Source organism: Camarhynchus parvulus, chromosome 1A (assembly GCF_901933205.1).
Source record: "Camarhynchus parvulus chromosome 1A, STF_HiC, whole genome shotgun sequence".
Taxonomy (NCBI): domain Eukaryota; kingdom Metazoa; phylum Chordata; class Aves; order Passeriformes; family Thraupidae; genus Camarhynchus; species Camarhynchus parvulus.
The window spans coordinates 5,218,907-5,246,073 of NC_044586.1; the positions used below are offsets into that span (position 1 = coordinate 5,218,907).

The window sequence follows — 27,167 nt, forward strand, 5'->3', positions numbered from 1 at the left end:
CACAATGCAAAACAAAAAAAGAAAAAGAAAAAAAAGAAATTGACTTCAGCTGGTGCTAGTTCACACTGAGTGGTTAAATATGAATGCCTCATTGCCAATTAAGGATTGATTTAAAAAGGCACCCACTCTCTCATGCTTTTTTTATAGCGGTGGAGAGAGGTGCAGAGCTGAAGCTTTGTGTTTGCTCCAGATCATCCCCTATGTGTTTGAAAAAGCCTCTGTGTCCCTGTGTGCAAGAGGGGAGTCCAAGCAGGCTTTCCTAGGTTGAAGTGAGCTCCTGTGATTATTCCACCATTGCTGTGCTGGCTTTTCTCCCGAGCTCATCTGTGTGTTGGTGTGTTATTTGTGGTGCAATGCACTGGGAAATCAGGCCCTGAGGTTAAAGCCTGCCCGGGACTCAAAGAACTCCCCTGGAAGCTGTAGGTAAGACTCTGCACTTATCATAAATAAGTGGTAAGTGGAGAAGGCCACTTATTGCATTAAATAAATCTCTTTTAAGTGAATCCTTGTTGAGGGAGCTGCCTAACGTGGCTGGTGTAAGTGCTGATGAAGTGCTCTGTCAATTCTGGGAGCCATCTATTTTGATTTGGATGGCTCAGTGTTCAGGCTGCTCCTCAACATCTGAATGTTCCCCATGTGGGATTGCTGCCATCCATTATTTCCAGGATGGCACGAGTTGGGGGTGCTTGACAGTGACAGTGTGCATAACCAACTGTGGCATTATCGAGCAGCAGCCCCGCCAGTGAGAGCAGAGAATTTGTCTGGCTCATCAGTCTCTGGCCTGCTCTGCTGGAGGAGCTGAATCCAAGGGGTGAATCTCTAAGTCCTGACACTTATTTCTCTTCAGATTTGGCACTGAGTGTCTAGCCCTTCACCCCAGGGCCTGTCAGGAGAGACAAATAGGTGTCTGCAGAAAGCAATTTATTTCCCTTTGCTGGCAACAGAAGGAGCTCATATGCTATCCTAAGACTAAATTTCCACATCCAAAGTTAGGTGGGACAAGTTCAAGGCCAAGCACAGTGACTGAGATCAGCAGAACTCAGTGTTTCTCCCTGCTCACAAATCTCCTGGGTGGAATTTCCCAGAGCAGCACTGTCTCCTGCCTTGCTGGTTGTCTGGCTGGTGTCTGGGGACAAAATATTGCCACTGTTGGGGAGTAGCTTACAGAAATACAGGGGTTTGTACTCAGGATGATGGGGTTTTACCTGTCTGAAGAAAACTCTGCAGACTAACCAGCTCTGCAGATTTGGAATTATGAACACAGGTTTTCCTTCTTTTGGCCTTTTTTTAGGGTGAAGTCCTGGGCAGATGCCTTTGGTGGGGAGCTGTACTCCATTGTGACTAAGTATTCAGGCTCTCTCCTGCTGCAGAAGGTAGGCAAAACCTGTGAGGGTTCCCTTTGCTTTGTGTCACCTCCCTGTGCCTCCCAAGGTGTCCCCCAGGGTGGAGGAAAGAATAAGGCACTGGTGTGCAGCTGTCTTTAAAACCGTGGAGCTCCATATCCCTAAGCCCAGAGTGATGCCCTGTGGCAATTCTCCATGAACTGGAGAGGGAGATCCATTCAACACCTTCCCTGCTTTCATCAGCCATTGCTGAGCACCACCTTAGTTGTACCACTCTTTGTTAAAAATACTTTTTAACAGCACTCATGTTTCCCTCTGATCACTTCCTGCTCTCCCATGCTAACCTTTCATTCCCTCTTTCCTAAGTCTCTCTGCTCCTCATCACTCACCCCATCATACCCTCCTGCATCTCTCCAGCTGACACTAATTTTTTTTTTTTTTTTGCTTTCTTATCTGTATTCAGCCAGTTGTTTATCAATTCTTTGCATTTTGCCCTTAAGACTCTGCTTCAGGCAGGTGCTCTGGAAGCCAGGGGGGCAGAGCTTTGCTTGGCCTGTTCACCAAACAGGCACTATTGCACTAAACTCTCCAGCAGCATTCAAGGGTGTAGCTCCAGGGGCTTTAAACAAATGGTCCCTTTTGCAGCTGTAGGGAAGCTCCCTTAAGTGAGTGTTGAAGAGCTGCTCCTCTTTCAAACCTGGGGATCTCTGCCCTGCACCTCCCAAGTGCTGCTCTGGGGAACTGGTGGCTGCTGACTGCATCCAGAGGAATGCACACTCCACTTTGTGGCCATCCAGTTCTTTTTTCTTTACTCTTTCTCTGATTCTCTGACACAAGCCATGAGTTGCCCCTTACACCTTCTAGGTGTCTGACTTCTGTCCTCATATTACCATTGTCAATTGTACCCACATCCCATGCAAAACACAGGATTTGGGTATCACATTCCTTGCCTCACTGCTAAGCCCTGTTTCCGTGTCCCCAGAGTGCTGCTTTTTGCCTGGAGAAGGGGATCATATCCTCCAGCACTCCCTTTGCTAGGTTTGACCAGGACAGGCTTTCAACATCCATCACTGAGGTCTGTGCTGATCATCAGCTCTTCTTGGCAGGAAAGAGTCACCCTGCCATAAAAAGCTGTCAGCCCTGATAAAGGTACTTCTTGCACTAACTGTGAGGCAGCTGCAGCAGGGTATGGATGCAAAAGTTGGGCTTTTAGCAGTTGTGATGATGCTTCTGCATTGCCTGTTGTCCCCTGGGGTCCCCAAGCCATAGCTCCCAGTATCTGTGACTCAGAAGGAAAATGTCACTTTGAGCAGGGGGTACAGATGAGCTTGATCCAGCCTTGCTCTGTACACACTCCAGCAAAAAATCATCTCCTAAATTCATGTGGTGTTGTGTTCTGCCCTAACTTAAGCAATTTAAGCAGCTCAGGTTTATCTTTCAACTCCACTTCTTGAGTTTTTTCATCTCCTGTTGTTTCCCTGGGAAATAAGGGAATAGGGGAGAAGCAGCCAGCACTCACTTCAGTCCTTCTCTCAGCCTCCTTTTCTTTAGGTAGGAATTCCTCACAATTCATCATCTCAAAGCAGGGACCATCCCAAGAGGGCTCCCACTGCGTCCCTGGCACCTCCAGCACTACAAGTGGATGCAGACAGATCTTTTACTAATAAATATCATTTTCATGCACTCTGGCAGAAAATGTATGCAGATTATCTCATTGGCACAAATTGTGGGCATGTTAGGCCTGGGGAGCCAAGCACACCAAAGTCTAGAAATTAAACACATGGATTTACCTGCTCCCCAGGCACCTTGCTCCTTTTTTGGGCTATTACCTGTTTTTCACATGAAATATTTCTCTGCATGCATGGTTGTGCCCAGACCAGCAGAAGGGTGGGGAGCACAGTGCAGAGGTCCAGGTGATTTTTTTTCTCCATGCATGTCTAAGTCAACAGGCGTTTTGTCTCTGAGGAAATACAGAAGGTGCTCTTATCTCAGTTTGTATCTTATTTCACGTCTCCCTTGTGCCTAATATAGTCTTGAAGTAACCAGCTTATTGTAGCTGTGAGAGTCATAATTTTTCAGTTACTGAATGCTTTGCATGTAAACCTTGTCTTTAATACTTGGCATAAACTTTCTTTTGTGGTTTTCAGTTTGCTTATTTTTCTTTGAACTTTTTGTTTGCTTCCTCCAGAAGAACCCTAAAATCCCGTTGCCAACTCAAGTAGTTGACTTCCTACCAGGTTGTATCATTCCCAGAGACTTGGTGAGCTAGCAGACATCCCTTGAATCCCCAAGGGCAGGCTTTTATCCTTCATCTCAGCTTTGCCCTGCTGTTATTAGAAAGCCCAAAAAACATGCGAAGAACAGACAAACTTGAGAAGTTCAGTCAAGACGTTTTCCTGGGTGAAGATGAAAGGAATGTCTTTCACACTCTTAATTTAGTTCCACTAGCAGTGAGTAATGCAGCACTGTGTATTTCAATAGGCTGAATTTTATGGAGGTGGGAACAAGAATATATACTAGGTGACATATCTCTGTTCACAGATAAAACTTTGGATACTGAATTCTGGATATTCTACTTTTAAATCGACACCCCCGTCACGGCAGAAGGGGAATCTTAATGAATTGCTCCTGCTGTTTTAGGGGAATGCTAAGTGCTAGATGAATAAGAAAAGGTTTTCTGTTAGAGCTGAGCTAACTTTTTGGCCTCTTTTCAAACATCAGATCATTTCAGCCAGTTCTCCCAAGCCTGACTCCTGTTCTGTAACTTAAAATTATCTGATAGCAGCCTGAACCCCAAGCACAGGTTGTACAGGATGATCCTGGCCAACTACATGCACCTGAGCTGACTTTCAGCCATGATGTCTGGTGACAGTGTTGAAATCACAGCTCTGTTGCCCACCATTAGGAAATCTTGGATGAATAGTCATCAATAGGCAGAGATTTCCATGGCAGGAATACAGGCATGTAGTGGTTTTGCTGGTTCATTTGTAGGAAAAAAGCTCAAATAGGATTTGAGCTCAAAACTGGTGTATTCCTTAGCAAACTGGAACTTTGCAGAAAGTTGGGTCTTTTTTTTGTGTTGGGGTTTTTTTCTTCCCATCTCTGGCTGGATCTCAGGCCTGAGATGTGCATGCCATGAGCACACTGGTTTTCATTCCTCATTATTACTTTTACCCCAGTAACATCTGCTTGTGAGCATGTCAAAAGCACATTAAAAAAAAATTAGCAGAGAGGCAGGAAAGCCCTGTTGCTTTTACCTGAGGCTGTGCTTTAGGGTAACTGGTGCAGGTCACTTTGTGAAGTGCCTGCTTGCCCATGCTGGTGTGTCCCCGCCTTGGTGAGCTTTCCCAGGAGAGATTACCCTACTCCCCCCAGCGGGGCCTGATTAAAGCCCAGCCTGGCAGAGATCACTTCTCTGCTGGCAGAGCTGTGACACAGAGCTGAAGGGACAGACACCAGCTGGCTGTGTGCTGCAGTCTCTCACCAGCCCGGCACCGCGGTCGGGGGTGGTGGCTGCACATTTCTCTTCTGGCAGCATGGTTACCCCGACCTTCCCCCTCAATCCCTCCTCCTCCTCCTTCCCCTGCCTGTCCCAGCTCCCCAGCCCCAGCAGAGGGAATGGAAGGCCCGGCATTTTTAATCCAGTAAAACCCTTGCTGTTAATCATGCCAGACAGAGCGAGCAGCCTCCCTGCCATGCCTGCTGTGGGCTGGATGCTGCTGCTATTTCTGTCTGACCTCCTCAGCCTGCCCCATCCTCGAGGCATTTCTTCCTCTGCCTGTGCCCAGCTACCCTCTTGCATGGTCAAGGAGCTTCTTGAACAAAAGGGACTCCACGGGCTCACGCTAAAGACATGCAAAGTCCTTTCCCTGCTGCTTCCCTCTAATTCAGAAGTGTCACTAGAGCCCCTGCCATCTCCTTGCCCTTTTCACCACCTCATGTTTTTTTTTGCCCAGCCCTGGCTGAGATTGCTGCTGTGATGCTAACACAGCGTGAGGCTGGAGGGGGGCTGTACTCACTGCAGACAAAACTGATGATGAGGGACCAGGGAATTGCAGTTGGTTGCCTTTGTGTTTCCAGATTGCTCAGGAGACAAGGCTCTGTCTTTTCTGAAATAAGTTAATTGTCCTGTGTCCTTTCACAGGTTTCATTAATCCTTCTGTCTGGCTAGCTCTGTTAGCAGTGGGATTTTTTGGAAAGGAGAAATAAAGACCATTTTAGCCAGTCTTAAAAGAGCAGATTTAAGGAGGCAGATTATGCTTACACAGTTTAGATGTACTCTTGGGTTTTTTTAATTCCTAGGTTATACGAAACGTGGTGAGGACAAACTGGTTATCTCTAAAGCTGTCAGATCTAGATCCTCCTCATTACAGCACCTCTCCCCATGGAGGCAGCAGCAAGTAGCCATGTTCATAATTCCTGGGTTTTGGCAATTGCCTCTGTGGTGCTCTTGGCCTAAATTATTCTCCTGGGTGCCCAGTAAGTGTCATCATCCCTGTCTATCACAGCTTTCCTTGGCAGTCTCCTCTGTGAGCACTGAGCAGACCCTTCTTGCTGCAGACCTGGCAAGTTCCCTCGCAGGTGGGGTGGCTCTGGGGCAGGACAGCCCCTGCACTGCCAGGACATCTCCCCAGCGGTGCCCCAGAGCACCTGTGACATAGGACAAGCTGCAATGACAGCACATAGCTCCATTCTCTTGCTCTTCCCTCTGCCTTGAGTGAGCTGGAGGTGTGTGATGTGCATAAAGCTGCTGTGGATGTCATCACAGTGCACGGTTTGGCCTTCTGCGTCTCTAATTTGTAGGCACTCATAGCTTCACGTGCATTGCTCCTTTCAACAGCCACAAGCTCACAGTTGGATCAGTTGTTTTTACTTGGTCCAAGTGCTTTGAGTTATGGCCACTGATCTGCACATCCTGAACTATGGGGTGGAAAAGGGGGTAATGCAAAGATCGAAGGTGATAAAATCAGAGCAGTTGTTTCAACACAAAGAGAATACCCAGCTAACAATGAAAAATTCATCCATCTTCTTAAGAACCTCCTGCTCAGCAGGATTTTCTTCCTTCCCTTGGGTAGAAGTACAAAGATGTGGAGCCAACCCTGAAAATCAAAGAGGTGGATGGCTTGGAGCTGGTCAAGAAGTTCTCAGAGCAGATGGAGAGCATGCTCCGCAGGAAGGTGGAAGCTGTTGAGGTATGACCACTGCCTTTGGGGCTCTGGGAGGGAATTTGTGTCCTGCCAGCCCCAGAGCAGCAGGCACAGGCTTCTGCCTGCACCAGGAGTGTGTGGGTGCAGGGGTTGTGTGAGGACTTCCCTGCCCAGGCAGGAGCTGCTGGTGCAGCTGGCTGCTCACGCTGAGCTTTAAGCAGACACTGGTGGGAGGATGTGGGTGTTCAGACAAGGGGATGCTGGCTTCTCCCTCTGCTCAAATTAGAAAATAAGACAAAAACAAAGTCTAGGAATAAATATGAGGGAATGAAAACTCTTTTAGGAGACAAGCTGTTTAAAAAGGGGGAGAAGAAAGCCTCTCAAAAGTGAAAAATCCGGTTCATCCTTCCATAATGCACTCTGGCTGCTGAAGACTAGGGGCTTGTTTCAGCTGTGTGTGTGGCTCAAGGGGAATTTCTGCACCTCCTGAGCACAGGCTGCAAGGAAGGTGCTTGCATTTCCAGCTGTGTACATGGGGAAGTGTGGAGGAGGTGGCAAAGGGTCTGTAGCTGTTGCAGTGTGGGAGATCAGAGCAGGTAATCATTCTGGCCGCCCTTGCTTCCTGCATCTAAGGATTTATCATATTCCTGTGTATTTACCTACTATGAAAAGCATATTTCTGTAGTCACAGAGCCTTGACTGTTTAAGGCTTCTAATGTGGAAAAGTCATCCAGAAACACATCATTTGAATCTCCAAGTGAAATGTGGGCATATTTAGTCCCAGAGCTTTGGCCAATAACATTAAATCCTTAGCCAGACTTCTCCAGTGTTTGGATGGCCTTATCCTTTGTGAAGGAGCAAAATGTAGTTTTGCTGAGACTGTTGCTGATTGTGCAACCTTGAAAACATGTATGTGTTTAGTTGGATCCCTTCCCAGTGTGTACCAATTGAGAATTAGTGCCCTGAAGCATCATACTGGAGAAAACTGGCTGATTTTATTGCCTTCCATAAATGGTAAGAGCTTATAAATGGCCACAGCATCGCTGAGCCCTTTACAAAATCCAGTCATGGTCTTTGTCTCAGTAACAATACCAGACTGAGACTCCCACAAGGCCTTTTCCTTTGATGAGATACTGACATCAAGCTGGGGCTGAAATGCCTTTCCCATGGCTTTTTGGAAGGGCTCATGGAAAATGAAATTAAATCTGTCTGTTGTTTCTCCAAATGGACCTGTTTCTGTTTGTATATGTCCTGTGATATCTAAAATTGCTCTGGGGTTTAGCAGGGACTCTGAAGTAAGTAGGTGTGAATACACTTGGCAATAAATAGCTGCAAATAATGTACCTTCCAAGCTGTAAAACTGTAGCACAGAATGACAGGTCAGCAGGAGAGGAGGGAAAGAGGGAAGTTTATAACCCCAGACATGGTTGTGGTGAAGGAGGCAATCGCTGATAGAGCTGGAAGAATTTCTGGAGGGCTTTGCCCCAGCACCCACTCACCTTCCTTTCTGTGTGCTTGCTTTAGAGGCTGGTGGAAGCAGCAGAGGATGCAGATCTGAACCATGAGTACAACTCCTCGCTGGAGGTGAGTTTATCCTGGTCTGTGACAAACGTAGCACACATCCTCAGGGCACAGCCCCCCAGGTTCCTGGGCTTAGGAATTGCCTTGTCTGCAGGACACTTAGAGACTGCTGCTTGACAGATCCCAAACCTAGGAACACCAAAAAAATTTGTCCCTGTGGCTCTGGGAGGGGAAGGATTTGGGAAGACATTGGGCTGCATGATATTATTGGCATTACTTTTACTGCACTGGCCAACACTGTCATTATGTGATGTTTTAGAGCAAATTAGCTGGCACTTTGTGGGTTACTTGACTGGAAAATGAGCTAAAAATTGAGTGTGAATGAACAATGAGGAGGATGCTGTTACAGATACCCACAGCAAACCTTAATCCAGATGAACTGAGTTTCTCACCATCTTTCTTAACAGCTCCCATCATCTTTTCTGTACCAGACAGACACCCACTCATCAGGACTTCCCTTAAGGTGAAAGTTTGGTGCTGTCCAATCAATTTGGATAATTGGCTTTCTGTTAATAACTGTTTGTTGTGGCCAAGCTGTGGGATTATTGCTGGTGAGGGGAGCTGGAATGAAAAGGCTGTGGAAGGAAATTCTCTCTCCACAGTTCAAGCACAGACAGCTCAGCAGAAGGACAGGCTACCCCTGCAAGTACATGTCTCAGTGGTGGGAAAAATGAGCACACTTCTTGAAAACAAGCTAGTTACTAATTTCATCTCACTTTTTATTTTTCTTTTTTTTTAAAGAGTCCCATTAGCCATATTAGTTGGGTCAGCTGCATTCACAGTAAGGGGCATGGGTTGAGGTACATGACTCTGTATTTGCACACTCCATTTGCACCCTCTGAGTCCTGCTAGTGCTTGAACACTAATCCTTATGTAACCCCTGGCTCAGATAAAGTCAGCAAAAGCATCTTAAAAAAGCAAAAGCATCTTAAAAACATAGGTTATTATCCAAGGACAAAGAATGCCCTGGATGTACTGAAGTGACTGTAGATGGTAAATCCCCAGTGACCTTCATGGGTGGAGGGGACACTGCATTGTCTTTGAGCACCTTCTGCTTGATCCTTTGCTCTCAATGAGTGCCTCCCACTTGGAGTGCCAGAATGAGGGGATAATCCCTGCTGGATGTCCAGCAGTGAACTCACTAAGGGACAGTTGCAGACACAGGCTGGGTGAGGTCAGCACTGGTGTGTCCTGTGCTAAACCTGGGAGCCAGACCCCATAAGACACTTCACCTTTCCAGCTAATCCCCTAAATACATCTGAGGGGCCACAGGAGGCTGCCACCCTGCCCCTGTGCTCTTCAGTGGCTCTGAATAAATGCTCCTGGCATTGACAGTGCTTTCAGTCATAGGGGCATATGACAACAACAAACTGGCCAGAAACCATCATTTGGGCAGCTTGACACTTCCAGTTGGTAATAGCTTGTTTGTGGCTCATTTTGATCCTCTTTGAGGCCCTGATTCTCCATATGTCCCCTCTTTGTTTTAAACAGTGCTGGTAATAGTCTGTGCTATTCTCTCTTTGTCTTTCTCTTTTCCATTGTCCTCATCAACAGTTTGATTACTACAACTCTCTCCTGATTAATGAGAAGGATGAAAATGACAATTACGTGGAGCTTGGGGATGAATTCATTCTGGAGCCAAATGAGCATTTCAATAACCTGCTGGTGAACACAACCTACAGTGATATCCAGCTGCCCACCAATGTCTACAACAAAGGTAATGGCCTCTGCTTTCTCACTGCTGGTAGTGTGGTGTGGAAATTAGCAGCAGCAATACTGGAAACAAGGATGGGAATAGGAAAAATAATAACTGACAGAGGGGAAAAAATGGCAGGGTTGGAAAGGTGCTGTCCTAAGGGACAGTCCTGTCTATGCTGTCACTCTGACAGGGCTTAGGTACAATCTGCCCTTGGAAAACCTCTTGTGGTGGACAGGCCTCCATCTCAGGCAGGCAGTGTGTTCTCCTACAGCTCCTCTACCCAACCAAAGGTGCTATGAGACAAACTGAGACAAGACTTATTGGCAATTCTCACTCTAGATGGAGGATTTGCCCTATCACAGCCTTTAGTTGTCAAGAATCTCACTGGTGACTGTGCTGACAACTGCTGTTTTTTAGAGACACAGTAGAGACAGTTCTATTTCTCCCATGATTTCCTCCCCCTGGGCAGAGCATCTCCCCATGGGATGATGGAATTTTATCAGCCATGCAGGGACACTCACTGGCCATGAACAGCAGAGATCTCCTGGAGGGAGGATTGGTTGTGGAAGAGATAAAGAAAACTCCCCAATGAACAGAAGATAACTGCCCTCTGCCAGTTAGAAATAGAATACCCCTATTTCCAACCTAAGAGAGTATGAGAAGTTTTACTGATGTATAGTTATGCTATTGTGATATGTTCTCCTCACAGTCCCCTTTCTCCCACCCTTGTATTGTTGTCACTGGATCACCTTGGTAGCCAGGGCATTTGGGAGGAGGGCAGGCTTGTTACTAGGAGGTGTGGCATGGCAACACCTCTCCTCCAATCAAGTTACAGAAAGTTATCTTGTCAGGAAAATGTGTCCACAAACATCAGGGGTTTATGTCCAAAAAGGAAACAGAGGAGTCCTTTTACTTTATTCAAATAATGGGGGAGGCCATGGGGCATTCACCTGAGGGCTCTCAAATGTTTGGAGGATGCAGCCTCCTTTTTATCCCAATTTCCCAGCTGCATTTTCCTTCTGTCTTTCCCCATTGGCTGAGGTACTTGAGAGGCACAGACTTCCTGAAATGCCTGATACCAAAGGTTTCCCTCTAATGTATAACCCTCCCTTTTCATTTTTAATTCTTATGGAATTCAGGGTCTTTCCCCATTGTTTCTTTCATCTTTCAATATCCATTTTCATTTATCAGCAAACCTACAGTTTATTTGTAAAGGCAAATATCTTTTCCCATTCATCAATCAGTGGAATCTTTTCCATTATTTCTTTTATCTCTCAGTGCTGGTGTTATCTACCAGCAGACCCACAGCTTGTTTGTAAAGACAAATCCATCATTCCTCTCAATCCCCACCAATGGATGGCAAGGAAGAGCTGACTGATGGACTTTGGTAGGGTCCAGGGTTACCTGATGCAGCACCAAAGGTATAAAAGGTGGAGGAGCCATTTTGTGGGGGAGCATGTGGTGGTCCATGCTCCCAGTGCTGTCAATTTTTCCTTATTCAGTCTTTTGTTGTACTTTGTTAAGGTTTAATAAACCTTTCTGTAGGGGGATAGAATATAAGTAAATAAAGGTAATATAGAAAGTAATCTTACACCCTAAAGAGTTGCAGCTGGGTTAATTATTAAAGATTAGGAACAGGCCTGACTTTAACAGGCCACAGTTGTAGCCAATAAGAAGAGTGATATAAAAAAGTGGATTGGGTAGTTGAGAGGGGAACTGGAGTCAGTTGGCTGCTTTGTGAAGAAGGAAGAGTCAGTGCTTAGAGGAGCTGCCCATGGGAAACATCAAGGAGATATGAAACTCTTGCACTAAGGAGACGACGATATGGAACTCTTGCAATATAATGACAACACCTTTCAAATGTTAAAAGTGAGCGTTGTTTCTCACTCTTCTGAGGAGATGGGGGCATGGTAGGACAGCCCAGGCTTTGTTAAGGAAAGGGCAGGCAAAGAAGAAAAGATTCAATGAGGAAAAGAAGAGAGAGAGTGCAACTGTGTAAATCCTAGGGCTTCTCTGTCTTAGGTAATTACATCCAGCATAAATTTAGACAGGCCTTGCAGAAAGGCTGTCAGTGATGCATCAGCCTACTGCTTCTCAAGAGCCACACATCCCCTGTCAGGCAGCAGTTAAACACTGCCTGCAGGCTGGGCCAGCTGTGCTCAGCACTGTGATGGCCTCCTGGGGCCTCTGGAAGCATTATTCCAACCACATGCAGGGCTCAAGGGCAGGCAAGAGACATGGGGCTAATAGTGTCTGACCAAGCTGAGATCACCTGCAGTGGCAGTGGTGGCCTGGCCTCCAGGATTCACTTGAATGGGCAGAGAACAGGATGCATCAGTGCAAAAGCTTTGGATGAGGTTGCATTCCTTCTGAAGCTGCCTTTTTTCCCATCCCTTTCCTCCATCAGGGATGGTGGATGTCCTCCCTTCTTTTAACACAGTTTTCTCCCCCACAGACCCTGCCATACTCAATGGAGTTTACATGTCAGAAGCCCTGAATCCTATTTTTGTGGACAACTTTGAAAGGGATCCCACACTGACCTGGCAGTACTTTGGCAGCTCCACTGGATTCTTCAGGCTGTACCCAGGTAAGACAGTGGAGATTAGCTTTGCTCTTTCAGTGCCACAGAAAAATCTTGTGGGATGGGGCCTGTGCCATGGAAGAATCCAATCTGGGAAGCCTGGGGCCATCCCAGCCCCAAGAAGGGCAGGATAGAGTGAGCAAAATGGGCTGGTAAGGCTGGAAGAATTATTCTGCAGGCATAAACCCCTTTCTCCCATTAGAACCAGCCCCTCAGGCACACTCCTCATGCAACCCCAGAGGAGTCTGCTGGCAGGAGTCCTCCAAAAAGCTCTCAAAACACCATAGCAGGGCTCCCCTGTGGGTTTGAGTGGTGGCCAAGCCTCTCTGAGGACACACGTGGCAGATGCACTGGCCAGCCTGACTGGTCATCACCTCACCAGCTGTGAGTGGCACATTAGGTCAGGGCACAGGAGGGAGGTCCTGTGCTTGCAGAACCCTTGAGATGCTCTGCAGCGCCTGCCTGGTGGCCACATGGTCAGATGGCTGCCTGCCCTTGTTCTGTGACCTGGCATGTGCTGGGGAAGGTGAAAGCAGAGATGGCTGTCAGCAGAGCCTGTAGTGGGGAATCTGGGATGCATCCCAGTCACTGCTGCTGCTTTTTTATGCTCTCCACCACCCTCTGGGAGAAAAAAAAATCTGTTGTTGAGATCTACATCAAGGTGAGAAAAAACTCAAAGTACAAGCAGTCGCTTCACAGTTGAACAGATTATGCCTAGGTACATTTTTTAATAAACAGTTTACTCAGAACTGCCAAAGACCGAGCAGCTCTGCTTGTATTTCTGCAGAATGGCCACTGCTGTGGCTGGCCAGCCTCCTGTGCTCCCTGGGGTAGCCAGGTCCCAGCAGGGAACAGCAGCAGTGCAGATGCCTGGGGAGCAGCTGCCTGCCTGCTGTGAGTGCTGATTGCTCCTCTTGCTGCTCTCCTCAGGAATAAAGTGGTTACCAGATGAGAATGGAGTCATCTCCTTTGACTGCAGGAACCGTGGCTGGTGAGTTCTGGAGGGACTTGGCCAAAGCACCTTTGATCCTTCCTCTTTCCCTCTTCTCCAAAGTGTGACACCTTGGGGAGCTGCTGATCAGTAATTAATGTCTTTTGGTGCCCCTGCAAGAGATGGGGGGGTGTGGTATTTTCTGAGACCCTTGGTGTTGGAAGGAATGACGAATCTGACTCCATGTTCTTAGAAGGCGAATTTATTATTTTATGATCTATATAATATTAAAGAATGCTATACTTAAACTATATTAAACTATACTATGAAGAATACAGAAAGGATACAGACAGAAGGCTAAAAGATACTAATGAAAACTTGTGAATCTCTTCAGTCCAACACAGCTTGGCCCCTGATTGGCCAATAAGTCAAAACAATTCACATGAAACCAATGAAACAATCACCTGTTGGTAAACAATCTTCAAACCACATCCCAAAGCAGCAAAACACAGGAGAAGCAAACAAGATAATTATTATTTTCCTTTTTCTCTGAGGCTTCTCAGCTTCCCAGGAGAAAATCCTGGACAAAGGGATTTTTTTTTTTTCAGAAAATACGACTGTGACAGGGAGGTACATAAATAAAGGTAATAGCAGGTTGGGAAGCCCTGTCTGCAACAGTTTTCCCTGTGGCATCTACCATGTGCCACATGGAAATTACACTTCTGTGGCTGGGAGGTGGTGGGGGTATTCAAGTTTCAGAACTGTGGTGTGTTTACTCAGTCTGCTCAGCATGGCTAAAGCAGACTTTAACAATTGTCACTCTTGGGTGCGTGTCTGCAGTAGGCTCAGCACTTCCCAGTGCAGGAAGTGAGGTGCTGGGGCCAGCCTGTTCCTGCTGGGCAGCTGTGGCCATGGTGCACGTGGTGCTGTGGCTGGCAGGGTGACAGCAGCATGCCCAGCATTCCTCCTCCCTGGCTCTCACCCTGCTGGCTCCTGCTCTTTGTTGTGCAGGTACATCCAAGCAGCCACCTCTCCCAAGGACATTGTCATCATTGTGGATGTCAGTGGCAGCATGAAGGGCCTGAGGATGACTATTGCCAAGCACACCATCGTCACCATTTTGGATACTCTGGGAGAAAATGACTTTGTCAACATCATTGCAGTATGTCTGCCACCATTCCAGTGCTGAGCTCTCTCCTGGTGCCTCACACCCCCTCCTCCTTCCCCTCAGCAAATCACAGTGACCCACCTACAGCAGCACTTATATTGGATTGGGGAGATTCCCCAAAGCACCCTTGGGAAGGCAGCTCTGTGTGGTCAGCAGGGTGGCTGCCAGCTCATTTCATCTCTCTTCCAGAGAGGGTGTTGGCTGCATCTTTTTGCTTTCTTAGGGATGTGACTGCAGCAGATAACAAAGGGCTGCAGAGAGACACCCGAGCTAATAATTCACCTAGCTTTCCCTAGCACTGAATTTGGGTCCTGCAGCAGCAGTGTAATCCTCAGGACAATGTTTCCAGGCTAGAAAACTATCACCGTGTGCCTTTCTGTGCACCAGCATCCTGCAAGGCTGCCCTTACAGTTCTGAGTCCATCAGCATGGAGCTTAGTCAGGGAGCTTCAGTGTTGCTCTCTTCCTTTTTGAGCCCTGGCAGGGTGAGGATGGGCTGGTTACCCACAGAGAACCAGCACCAGTGACCACAGAAAGCAAAACTTCTTTCCATGACTCATAGCAAGACTGGTGTCATGTTAAAGACTCCTTGCCTTCTAATTTTCAAAGCTAATTCAAACACCATCTCCTTCCCCAGGCTTCTTTCTATGATAGCTTGCCAGGGCACAGCCACTGAGATATAAATTCTGCTTTTTGTTGATAGCTTCTTATGTTAGCTAATTAGAAACTCCAGTGGCAACAATTCTGTCTTTATATGACTGGACAGATGGAAGAGTGAACAGTGTTGGCAAAAAAATGGAGGGGGAGTCATTAAGGAGTTTGAAATATCATCTGTTCTTCAAAAACAATCCCAGAAATACCATGTTTTATATATATTTTTTTTTATTTTATTTTTTTTTACTGCACTCACACCAAGAACCTGCTGGCTCAGAGACCTTATAGCCTGACCTAAGTTCCTATTGATCAGCTGAGCATCAGTGGCCTCTTAGGAATTGCACTCTCCTGAACCCTGCAGGAAAAGGTTCACAGGGGCCTTACCAAGCTTTACCTCATGTGTCACAGCCTAGAATCATCAACTCCCCTAATTATCCCAGTCCAGTGGATGTGTGCTAACCTGCTTTGTTATTGTTCAGCTGTGCACCAGAGGCTTCAAACTTCAGGTTACAAGGTTCAGCTGGGGGCTCACAGAGTCTCCAGAAGTGAAAACTATGTGCAAAAAGTGCTAGAAGCAAGGCCAGGGATACAAGTTCATAAAGTGGGGATAAAAATCCCCTAACTTTGTAAGTGTAGATATGCTCAGCTAGAACTCAGCAAAACACTGTAATTAATGCATTATTTAAATAAACAGAAGAATCATCAAAATCCTAGTTTGCCATGATAGCTATAAACAATTTTTAAGGGAAATGGGTATAAAATGGCATCATGTTCCATGCTGTTTTCTGTACATGCACCTAGGACATGAGCCCATTTTGTGAATTTTGTCCCATGACAATCCCTTTCTTCTCATTTTCTCTTTGCAGTACAATGATTATGTTCATTTTATTGAGCCCTGTTTTAAGGGTATCCTGGTCCAAGCAGACAGAGATAACAGAGAGGTGAGTACCAGGCCCCTCTCAGTGTGACTCAGGTAGCTTCCTTCATGCAGGCAGAGCACAGGGGTGAGATGAAACTCCAGGGACAAGGAACAGGGTTTGCATTCCAGAAGCCAGCACCAGTTCAGGGCTGTGTGCTGGCTCTGTGGCTCGCCCTGAATTACCCCAAGCTGCTGTGACATGGGGTCAGCTGGTGGGTGAGCAGCAGCCACAGCTTCCCTGGTCCCCACTGCTGCACCACCAGCAGACCTAGCCCAGGCTGCCTTATTAAAAACTGTGTGCAGAGGGCAAAAGGTCTCCATCTTAGACACCCCACATCCTCAGCCCTCAGAAATTAGAATAATCAGTCCTTTCCTAGTGAATATATTCTCAGCCTGGCCTGCTCCTTCATCAGGGTGGATTGCCAGCAAGCCCTCTCTGAGGAGGGGTTTTGCTGCTCTGATCCAGGAGGGTTCAGCAGCCCTGAGGTGGCCAGCCTGTGTCCAGCTGGACCAGTCCTGGCTGACTGGTATTTTTAGCTTCTCTCCCTGTTTTGTTTTCCTTCTTATTTCAGTTTTTTTTTTAGTTTGTATTACTACATCCCTGTATGCCTTCAACAATCAGATTTCTTTCCCAGATTAGCCCTAGGCCACAGAGTATGACTGCACAGGGTGATGCCTTTGCAGGGATTCCCAAACATCCTAAACACTATCTTGCAGAGAGGGTTTCATTTAAGCAGATCAATGCCACTTAACTCATAGACAAGCATTCACATTTTTATTTTCCCCCCATCCTGTTGCTTTTGTGTGCACAGGATGTTTTATTTTTCCTGAAGGAGCAGATAAGGGCAAGTCACATTTCCAGATTTGCCCCTTCCATGATCTTACATGGATCCTCAGTGGTTCACAATCCAGAGACTGAGAAGTGCAGTCCTGCTGGAGCTGCATGGGCACATCTTTTCTGGGCTACTCTTTCCTGCCCTGCTCAAAGAGAACACCCTGCCTACAACTCATTCCTGGCTTTTTTCCTTCTCTTTTTGCCAGCACTTCAAGCAGCTGGTGGAGGAACTGCAGGCAAAAGGAGTGGGGACTGTGAGCAAGGCTTTGACAGAGTCCTTCAAAATCCTGAGAGAGGTAAGAGTTGGTGGTGGTGTGGGGCTCGAGTGTCCCTGCCCAGCCCTGCACTCCTTTCCCCCAGTGACAGCACATCCCTCAGGCTGCTGCAGTGGGGAGCAGACAGGAGCTAATCTCATGGATCCCAAATTTGTCACAAGCAGTGTGCAGGGCTCACCCATCTTAGGGGAAGTGTTATTTTGTGCACGATGTCCACAGCCAGCAGTGCCTGCCCAGGAAGGATCAAGAGCCAGCAAAGCTGTGGCTTCATGAGTTTTCTTTATAAGCCCCACAACTGGGCATTGCCCAGGCACCTTTACAGATGGTGGCAATAAAATACAACTGGTAGCTGAGGACCACAATTCTGGTTGTAAGTAATGTTATTAGGGAGCAGTGATGATAATGAAGACATGGAAGATTATTCTTCAGATTTATTTCAATGTCACTTTGCTGAGTATCAGTGCTTGGGGAAGAAATCACAGGTACAGGAGAATTAATCCCTCTGTAAAAGAACCATAAATTATTCATTGCTTCATTGAATAGGAAATTCAGTAGCCTGGAGGAAAACATACAATTTAATTCTGTTTCTTAAGGAATGGTAACAAGGAAAAGAACCAAGAACCAGCTGAATACCCCCATTCCCTCATGGCACTGTCTATAGTGGACTTGTAGATCATAGAAGGGCTTGGGATGGAAGGGGCCTTAAAAGCTGAGACAAAATATGTCCTCCACTGAAACAGCTGAACCAAAAACACCTCCAGGGAGTGTTGCCCATGCACCCCAGTGGACTAATGTGACTCCACTGCAGTAATAGAGAAGAAACTCCTTGGTGGGTAAAGAATTTATTTCTTCTCTCTATTTAGCATTAAAAATGCAGTCAACAATTTCAGTAGTCATCACTTGATTCTTGTTGAGTCTCTATTGCTCAACAAGCTCTAAACAGCTCTGAGATTGCTCTTGGACAGTGCAGCACCCAGTGGTGACAGAACCTTCTGCTGTTATTCACTCACAAGGTGAAGTACTGCTTCCCTCATGCCTTTTGCTCACCTTGAGTCTGGGGGGAAGGCTCAAGCATTGAGCACATGCAGATGAGGAAAGGTGTCATGCTCTTCTGTGCCTAGGAATGGCTGTCCATAAAACAATATCTTTGTTACCAAAGAAATGTTTGAAACAAAATGCCTTAATATCAGCAGCTGGAGCACCCCAGGCTCGCAGGTAGCACAGCTTAAGATGAAAGGGTGTCCCCTGCCAAGTGCTCATGTGGTTTAAGGGCTCTCTGAAATCATCTCAAGTTTCTTAGACCTGTGTCGGTAATAGCAGAAGAAAAAATTTTAGTCAGAGTGCCCCAAAACAAATCTATGCAGTCACAGTCAGCAGAAGGGAGAACTTTGGTGGAACTGACCACCCCCTTCTCATCAGACAAAATTCCCACTCTCAGCTGTTCCTCACAGGCTCTCCTGTTATTGCTCACGGGAACATACGCAGGAGAATGAAAATTGCAGCATCACACTGATGAAACAGGCTTTGCTGATTACAAGAGACAAGCAGTAATGATATCTGTAATGAAAGTGGCTGCAAAATTTCCCTGGTAATTTTCCTCAGTCCAATTGCTTACAGAATTAATAGCCCAGCAGAGACCCACTCAATGAGGAATGAGTAGCAGAGAGGGGTTGAAGAAGAGCACAAATCTCTGTCTTTATTCTCCTCCATTGTCCTCTGGGGAAGACAGGGCATATTTTAATCCATGACACAATTTGCAGATCAGTCTCAGGAGAACAGCTAGCCAGAGACCCCCCCTGTCCGTCTCTGCCATGCTCAATAAACCACTTGAACTCTCCATTTCAATTTAGCCACAAACCAAGTGGTTTCAATAAAACATGCATCCAAAGGAAGCCATGGTCTTAAGCACACATTTATGAAGTGCTTCAAAATTCTGGGGTGTTAAGTGCTATCTTTTGAGGTCTTTTCTTATTTATTAAATTTTAATCTGTCTCGCTGCTCTCTTCCTTGTTTCGAACAAGCTTGGCCTGCCTTGTTCTCTCCCCTTTTTCCTGCAGGATTTATACCCCTTTGTTCTGCTCCCAGGCTGCCTCCCCAGAAACACTATCCTCCCAACAGTGTGTGAATGCTGCTGCAGCTGAGAGCTATCAGGTGCTAAGCAGAGCAGAATAATTGCCTTCCCTGTTTTACACACCGTAGTCCTCTTTAACAGGACATAAGACAACAGCTACAGTGTTTTTTCAGGCACTGTCACATTGTTAATTCCTATTCAGCTGATGTGTCTCTGCAGCATCCCTCACCAGGCAGTATCCACCCTCCTCTTCTGTGTTCAAGCCACTGCCTCTGCTTTCCAATGTGCATGTGTCCTCCTTTCTCAGGATACACTCAGAGCAAGTATTTTAAAAGCTGTTGCTTTTCCCACCCTGTAGAGGACAAGAAAAGCCAAGTTCTGCTTTCCAAGGCCACCCTGGAAGGATGTTTCGTCTTACCACCAGGCTGATTTAATCATGCTTTGACTCACTGCTGATCTCAGAAATCACATAAACGTTGAAGTTAATTGAGTGGGTCATTCCAGAATGGCTATAGGTGGAAAAAAGTGATGAAACTGGTAAGAGACTGGATTTCAGTGAGACGTAAAATTCTGAGTAACTTGAGCAAACTGGTGCCATTAAAAGAATGAACCTGTGTGCTGATTTAACTAAACAAAGGTTTGTGGCCTCTCACATCTCACTTGTGTGTATTCATTTACACATTCACAAGATGCATGTGTTACTAATTTTTCTAGCAGCATGCTAGATGTTTCAGGAGGGTTTATCCATCCATTTTCTGTGTTTTCTGCTGATTGCCTCTTCATCCTTTGGGATCTTGTATAGTTCCAGTCAAGTCTCAGCCCATGAGGCAAGTAGTTCAGTTATACCTTCTGCAATTCTTTCCCTTCATGCTGAGCACAGATTATTCAAATGTTTAAAATTAGTTTTTTTCTTTAACCCTGCCACTTTGTGACCCTGCCTTTAATTCATTCATTCTTTTCTTAGTTTCCTATCACTTCAGCAGGTACCCAGCCATTACAATACTTTCCTTTTTACAATAAAGGATGGAAGCCCTAAAGCATCTCTGCCTGACGATGTCCCTTTTTTTTTTATCATCTGGCATCGTATTATTTTTGCTCCCTTTCTTGATTCTTCTATGAACACTTACAAATTGTTTCTTGATTCTAGTCACGTTGTTATGGACCCAGATTCTACAGCATATTTATCAGGATATGCAAAGCTCAGACTTTCCTGTTTACCATTCCTACTATCTTGCTTAATGTCCTTTCTTGTTTCTCCTTCACTGGCTTTGTTTTCTTGTCTACTGCTGATTTTCTCCCCATGAGACTCTTTCCACCAAGTTTGAATTTTCAGTAGCTCTGGAGGCCATTCCAGAGGCAGGTTTGCATAAATAATGGGGCAGGAGGAGATGGAGAGGGGCTGCTCAGTCCCCTGGTCAGACATGCACGTAATCAGCACGCCTGCCTGCACATCTCTGGGCCATGCTGATGGTTCCAGTCTCTTCACTGGGAGCTCTGTGCCAGCCTGTAACTGCAGAGTAAAAGGCAATGAGCAAACAAGGGAGTGCAGGAAACTGTGACCCTGAATTAATTAGATCATGCCTCTTAGTCCTGGCAACGTGACTGAAGTTACACAGCTCTGTGCCTCCTTCACTGACCCAGCTCTAGCCTGCATTTCTTCAGACATCTCTTCTGTGGGCATGTTATTCCTCATCTCCCCTTCTTTCATGCTCCTGAGACTTCAGTCAGAGCAGGGAATTATGCTCAGAGCTTGCTGCAAATGCTGTCAGATCATTTGCTACAGCTGCAGCCAGTCACAAAGGACCTAAAAACCAGGGATTACCTCTTGTTCGTTTGTTTTCTAAATCTGTCTTTTTAATCTCCATTTCTATGACACTGATGATCTCATTTTCCCTGTTGAAAATACCATCTACTCCTGTAATTAGAAGATTGCTGGTTCTGATACAACATCCAATTTCTCAGTATCTCAGAATTATGAGTTCTGAAGTAAGCTTCATGAAGAGATCTTAAGTAGTTTGATGAAATGGTGTGTGACCTTAATTAAGTGTTAATTTAATAATAATCCAAACAGACATATTGTAGATTGCAAGAGTTTGGAATAAGCTGCTTTCGTAACCACAAGGTTCCTGTATCTGTGATCTGAGCCTCTTTCTGACAGCATCTCCTGCACCCTGTGCCTCCCTCATGGACACTCACACTGTCTGTTCTCCCTGCTAATCTGCACTCAGTTGATCTCTGTCCTAGAAATAGCTCACTTGAGGCTCTGGTTTTTTCCTACCTGCTGGTCTTTAGCAAAATCCCATGAGGCTCTCACCTGCTTTTCTCCTTTGCTAAAAGCATCCTTTGCTTGTTCCTGTTGTACACCCTCAGCCTTTACTGCCTGTCCCCCCTCTGAATGTGCTGCTGTGGGGACATGAGAGAGGAGGAGCAAGTCCAAACACCTCATCCTGACTTGGTATTTCCCAGAGATGTTTCACCTGAGAGCAGCTAGTTAGAAATGACCCTATTACAGCACCCTTCTGATCATTCCTGATCATCTGTCCTGGTTCTGCTCAGTGATACAAGCAGGGGCACAGCCAGAGCGGGTTTGTAGCTGTGGTCATTCAGAAGCTGTTGAATCCATTCTTCCTGCAGTGTAGTTACAGGTGCTGGGTGAAGTTGGGAGGAGGCAGGACTGATAACATAGATGGTGGCAGAAGGGGATGTTACGGTGATATTAGCACTGAGCCTGGTAATTTCATGATAAGGAGTGGTGAAATTTCTGGGGAAATCTGGGCTTGGAATTGGCTTCAAGGTATTCATGGCCTTGATGTTAATCTGCAGTGGAATCACAGGACCAGCCATGTTAGTAAAGGCATTTGTCTGTCATAACATAGCATGACCAAACCCTAAAGGAGTTGGGAATTGGACTCTAAAACATCTAAAAACTCCCAGTTCATGGCCTGTGCTCTTGTTCTCCCATCCAGGGATTTCATTTTATGCAATTAATTGTGCCACTTGGATACCTTTTTTTTCCATAACTGGATATAACTATCCAGTTTAAAATTGCTGCTGTTTGATGTAACCTTAATCACCCTGCAGCTGGTCTCCTGTATACTCCTCATCTCATGCTATTGCTTCTCATTAATCTTTGTTAGCAGGAGAGCTGTTGTCTCTCCTTCTTCCATAATTTTTTCACTCTGCATGAGTTTCTGCACCCTCCTCTGTTGGTCAGACTTTTCCTTCTCAGAGCATAGCAGCAGTGAGAAGAAAGACAGGGAGAAGCACAGAGCTGGCAGCTGCAGCCAAGTGGCTGCTCAGTTTTGTCCCTGGGATGTCCTCAGCTGCCTCTGCTGCTGGCTTTAGCACTGTGTTGGTGCTGCAGGAGGCCCTCAGTTCTCTGGAGCAGGTACCTGAGGGCATGGGAAGCACATGGAGGAGGAGGCAGGCAGCATTCCAAGGCTGGCTCTCCCTGGCTAGACAGGCAGGATCTAGCTTGCTTGTAGGAGCACATCTGTCCTGACACCTCTGCAGGTGCCCTTGGGAGCATGGCAGTGCTTGTACCAGAGTCCTGGTGCGCTTCTGCTCTGCCTTGAATCTCTCTTATGCATAAATAACAGGTCATCTGTCATGTCAGTGTATGGCCTCTCTAGTTGGCACGTCCATAACCTTTCCCAGCTCCAATGGCAGTAGCCTTCTTTTTTGATGTGCTCCTGCCTTTCTTTGCTGTTCTTTGGCAGATTGATGGATTCACCCTGAAATAATGAGTCTGATTTCCCACTCCTCTCACATTTTCTGCCATAAAAAGTGACAGTTACTGCTGTCAAATCAGCATTGCCGTGTTTATGGTCAATCCATAGTTGTTTTGCATAAACTAATGCGACTGTGCAAGATGTGAAGCAGCAGGGAATCACACCCGTCCTCCACAGCGCTTATTTTCTCCTCGTTATTTTACTTCTGCAAAGCCTCCTGTGTCTGCATGTGCCAGGCAAGGCTGTATAAATAAAAAATCTATATGCAGCATGCAAACACAATCCTCTTTCTGAGCAGCGTGAGGTTTGCAAGTGGAAGTCAGGAGGTGGCCCACTGTGAACAAATAGAGTGCAGTCCCTCAAAAACAGCCTGTGATGGATAAGCAGTGCTCTCCCTCTCTGTTTGTAGTTCAGAGATGCTGGCCAAGGAGGTTTGTGTAACCAAGCCATCATGCTGATCACCGATGGAGCTGTGGAGGATTATGAAGCTGTCTTTGAAAAATACAACTGGCCCGATCGGAAGGTTTGGCTGGGAAGTGATAAATGGAAAGGGAGGGGAAAGGGGCTATTCTGCTGTGCTGGGAGGAGGAGAGCATGAGTCAGAGTATCAGGCAAAGCTGAGCATTCACATATTCCAGTACCTGAGTACCCATGGGCACCTGACTGTAAATGCAAACCAAGCAGCCAGGCAGGAGCCTACTGTGGTGATTTCTGAGGTGAGAGGATTATAAATGCAGGTCTCTAGGTCAGGGAAGCTTTTCTTTTTCATACACTTTGTTTTGTAAGTGTGTGGGCAATCTAAATGTTGTCCTGGTAAGATTAGAAAGACTGAGTTGAGTATTTCAAAATTAAAAACCAACTTATGCTAAGAGTTTTAATTCCATGTAGGACTGTTTATAACAGCCCTGTTCAGGAAAGGTTTGGCTATTCCGAGTTCTTATGGGCAGGGGAACGATCCAAACAGCCTCTCTAGGTGCCTTCCAGCCCTGTTTACTCTGATGTCTGTGATTACAGGCTTGCAGTAGCAGAGCTGGCAGTGAAAATGTAATAGACCACTGCTCATCCTAAACCCTCCTGATTTATTTGTTTACCTCATCCCAGCTAGCAGCAATGCACAAAGGGAGAGAAGCAGCCTACTGAGAGACCAGAGCAGGGGGCTGTTAAAACAGTTTATTTCAGGATTGGCTCTTTTGTTGGTGGTCAAATGCAAGAAAAATGGTAAAGCTCTCTCTAAATGATTCGTGTGGCCAGCTGTTCCCCAGGGTAAAGGATTCCTGGGAGCTATAAACCTCTCTGCATGTGGTTGCTGAGTGCTTGGCAGAGCTACTATCATAAAATAAAACAGAATTTGCACTTTTGCTTTGTTATTCAGATGATCCTGGGCACTACTTGGCTTTCTGGGCTTATTGTAATTGGAAATTAAGTTCCAGGCCACAAAACAGGAAACAAATGGTGCGAGACTCCTGTCTCTGTGTGAAGGGAAAGCTATTGCTCTCACCACATTCACACCAGTGGACAAGGGGATGCCAAACTTCAACCTTTTGGATTTGGTAGCACATTACAGCCTCATTCTCCTGTCTTTGCATGCTCCTAGGTCCGGGTGTTCACGTACCTCATAGGACGGGAGGTCACTTTTGCCCCGAACGTGAAATGGATCGCCTGCAACAACAAAGGTGCTGTGTGGGAACAGTGCCCAACCTCCCTGCACCCCTCCAAGGCTTACCTACCCCTTGCTGGGGCCCACAAGCCCTTGCTTGGAAGACAACCTAAGGAAAAAGCAGACCCTGCTGGCCCACATGAAGTGTGCCTGTATCCAACTAACACAAGTGCTCCGTGCTGAGCCACCGCATTTTCCTGTCACCCTGCCAAGGGACACTATGACCAAGATTCATCCTGGCTGTAGTCCACCTAAGTCCCTTGTGCTTATTGTGTCTCAGTTGCTGGCTTTTGACAATCTGTCTAAAGCTCTCTTAGAGAGCCTGACATCTTTTGGCTGAGACATAAAACAAACATTGCTGCTTTAAAGGTTTTACAGCAATTTTCACAAGGTCTGCAGGTTAACCCCTGTATCCTGGCCAAATTCTTTGTGTGTAAGTGACTTTCACTGAGTTACCAAAATAGCTTGTTAATCCCACTCCAAACCCACTATTCTCTCTAACTGGCATGAAATTAAATGAATGAGAAAATCTGTCCACAGTAGGTGAGTCACCTCTGTGCATTTGGGACCGTTAAAAAGTCAAGTTAGCACTGTCAGAGTCTGCAAGAGTAAAAGAAGAAAGGGAAAAAAAGCCATCCATGTTTGGGCATGACCTGGCCTCTGGAGGCAGCAATGCTGGTTACATCAGTGTCCTGTATAAACAGGGAAAGGAAGGCAAAACTGAAGCTGGGTGTCAGGTACAAACTTTTCCAGCCTGAGCAGTGGTTCCAGCAGAGCATGAAATGCATGGGAAAATTTGCTGCTGAAAACAGTTGACAGGAGAGTTGCTGGCCTGCAGAATGTCTGTGAGCTGGGGATGCTCAAGGCTCAAGCATTCATCTAATTAGCACTGTGAATTACATATAATATTTTTATGTTTTGTTAAATGAAGCAAACCCCTGGGTTTTAGATATTTTCTATATTCAGCCAGGAGATCAGTGACAGAGACTTCATGGTCCTGTTGGTTCCAGACACTGTAAAATGTCAGAATGCATTCTTCTGAAAAACCAGGTAACAAAAATGTGCTCTTTGCACTTGCATTCTCACTTATCAGATTTGAGCTGTGCAGGGGCATCCTATGCTTGCCTATGTTTGGCCTTCCAGACTAAAGGCAGTCTGATCAGTGGAAGGTTTTTCCCAAGACCCAAAGCAACATTTTGCATTTGCTTTGCACAAATCTGATTGTATCAGGACTCTCATCTTGCACATTGCTTCAGCATTTTTGGAAGAACAGAACCACTGCTTTGAAACTCTAGGTTTCCACAGATGCTTTTGGATACGAGGCATGTCAAGGCCCATTTTACAAAGAGCAGATTACCCAGTCTTCAAATTCAGTTTTCTAGCTTTGCACTCATTTAGAAACAGGGTAGATGTGTCAGCAGAGTGACTCACAGCTCTGTTTCTCCATGAAGGCTACTACACTCAGATCTCCACGCTGGCAGATGTCCAGGAGAATGTCATGGAGTACCTGCACGTGCTCAGCCGGCCCATGGTCATCAACCACGACCACGACATCATCTGGACTGAAGCCTACATGGACAGCGCGGTAAGGATCTCCAGCACGAGCCAAACCCCAAATCAAGCCCTGAAACTTAGGTTAAAAAAGCCAGGAGTTGGTTGGTTGATAGAAATTACTGGTCTCTGGCTCTACTGAGACAGACAGTATTTCTTTTCTGCTTGCTCCTGGAGCTGAGGTGTGCATGCAGACTCAGACATGAATCTGCAGTGACTCAGGGGCCCAGGACTAATCACACAGGCACAGCATCACCCAAGATGTGCTTCTGTGCAAGCTGGGTGCTTTCTAAAGGATTATTCACACAATGGATTATTCTTGGCTCAGGGTAGGGTCACACAGACTGATTTCCTCCAGCCCAGTAGCTAACTGCAAATTGTTTGCTACTCAGAGATTTCAGCTGAGGCAGCAGGCTCACTGTTTTCTTAAACTAGCAAGACCTAACTCACCACAGTGGTCCTGAGCCTAGCCCTGTGGGCAAAGGACATACTGCAAAAGACCAGACAGTCAGCACTCCCAATGCCCCCTCCTTTCTCTCAGGCCTGCCCTGTGGGGAGACATATGGCTCTGTGAGGGTGACCTCTTCTGCTGCATGACCTGTGCCAGACAAGGGCTGGGACATGGCACTTGAGTGTATTGATCAGAGACTCCAGAAATGCTACTAATTGCCCAGGAAGTTTATTTTATCAGCACACTTACCACCTCTGACACTGGTGGATAGAGTCATGCTTCACAAGGCACCCACAGACATTTGTTTGCTGCATGTTTTTTTCCTGCATCTTCTTTCTCGCCTCTTGTCCTGCCATTCTCTTCCTCTGTCCCAACCTCTCCTGTCTTTGATTCATTCCTCCATTCATGTATTCATCTGTGTGTTCATTCATCCATGTCTTTCACCAGCTGCCACAGTCTGAGGAGGTAACTGCACCCTGTGTTTTGTGCATGTGCTGTTTCCCTTGTGCCAGTCAGTGTGTCAGTGCCAGCCTTCACAGCCACAGCTGGCCTGTACATCTGCAGGGGGTGGGGG

General features: G+C 46.3%; 1 protein-coding gene across 1 annotated transcript in view; it reads left to right on the plus strand.

Moving 5' to 3' along the window:
- Nucleotides 1-27,167, plus strand: part of CACNA2D4 (calcium voltage-gated channel auxiliary subunit alpha2delta 4) — a 120,203-nt gene that overhangs the window by 3,547 nt on the left and 89,489 nt on the right. The window contains exons 2-13 of the mRNA XM_030959925.1: nucleotides 1,292-1,373; nucleotides 6,419-6,535; nucleotides 8,015-8,074; nucleotides 9,626-9,788; nucleotides 12,226-12,357; nucleotides 13,282-13,342; nucleotides 14,294-14,444; nucleotides 15,970-16,044; nucleotides 17,064-17,153; nucleotides 23,344-23,457; nucleotides 24,529-24,607; nucleotides 26,043-26,176. Coding sequence (XP_030815785.1) covers nucleotides 1,292-1,373; nucleotides 6,419-6,535; nucleotides 8,015-8,074; nucleotides 9,626-9,788; nucleotides 12,226-12,357; nucleotides 13,282-13,342; nucleotides 14,294-14,444; nucleotides 15,970-16,044; nucleotides 17,064-17,153; nucleotides 23,344-23,457; nucleotides 24,529-24,607; nucleotides 26,043-26,176 — 1,258 coding nt within the window. The remainder of the gene's footprint in view (nucleotides 1-1,291; nucleotides 1,374-6,418; nucleotides 6,536-8,014; nucleotides 8,075-9,625; nucleotides 9,789-12,225; nucleotides 12,358-13,281; nucleotides 13,343-14,293; nucleotides 14,445-15,969; nucleotides 16,045-17,063; nucleotides 17,154-23,343; nucleotides 23,458-24,528; nucleotides 24,608-26,042; nucleotides 26,177-27,167) is intronic.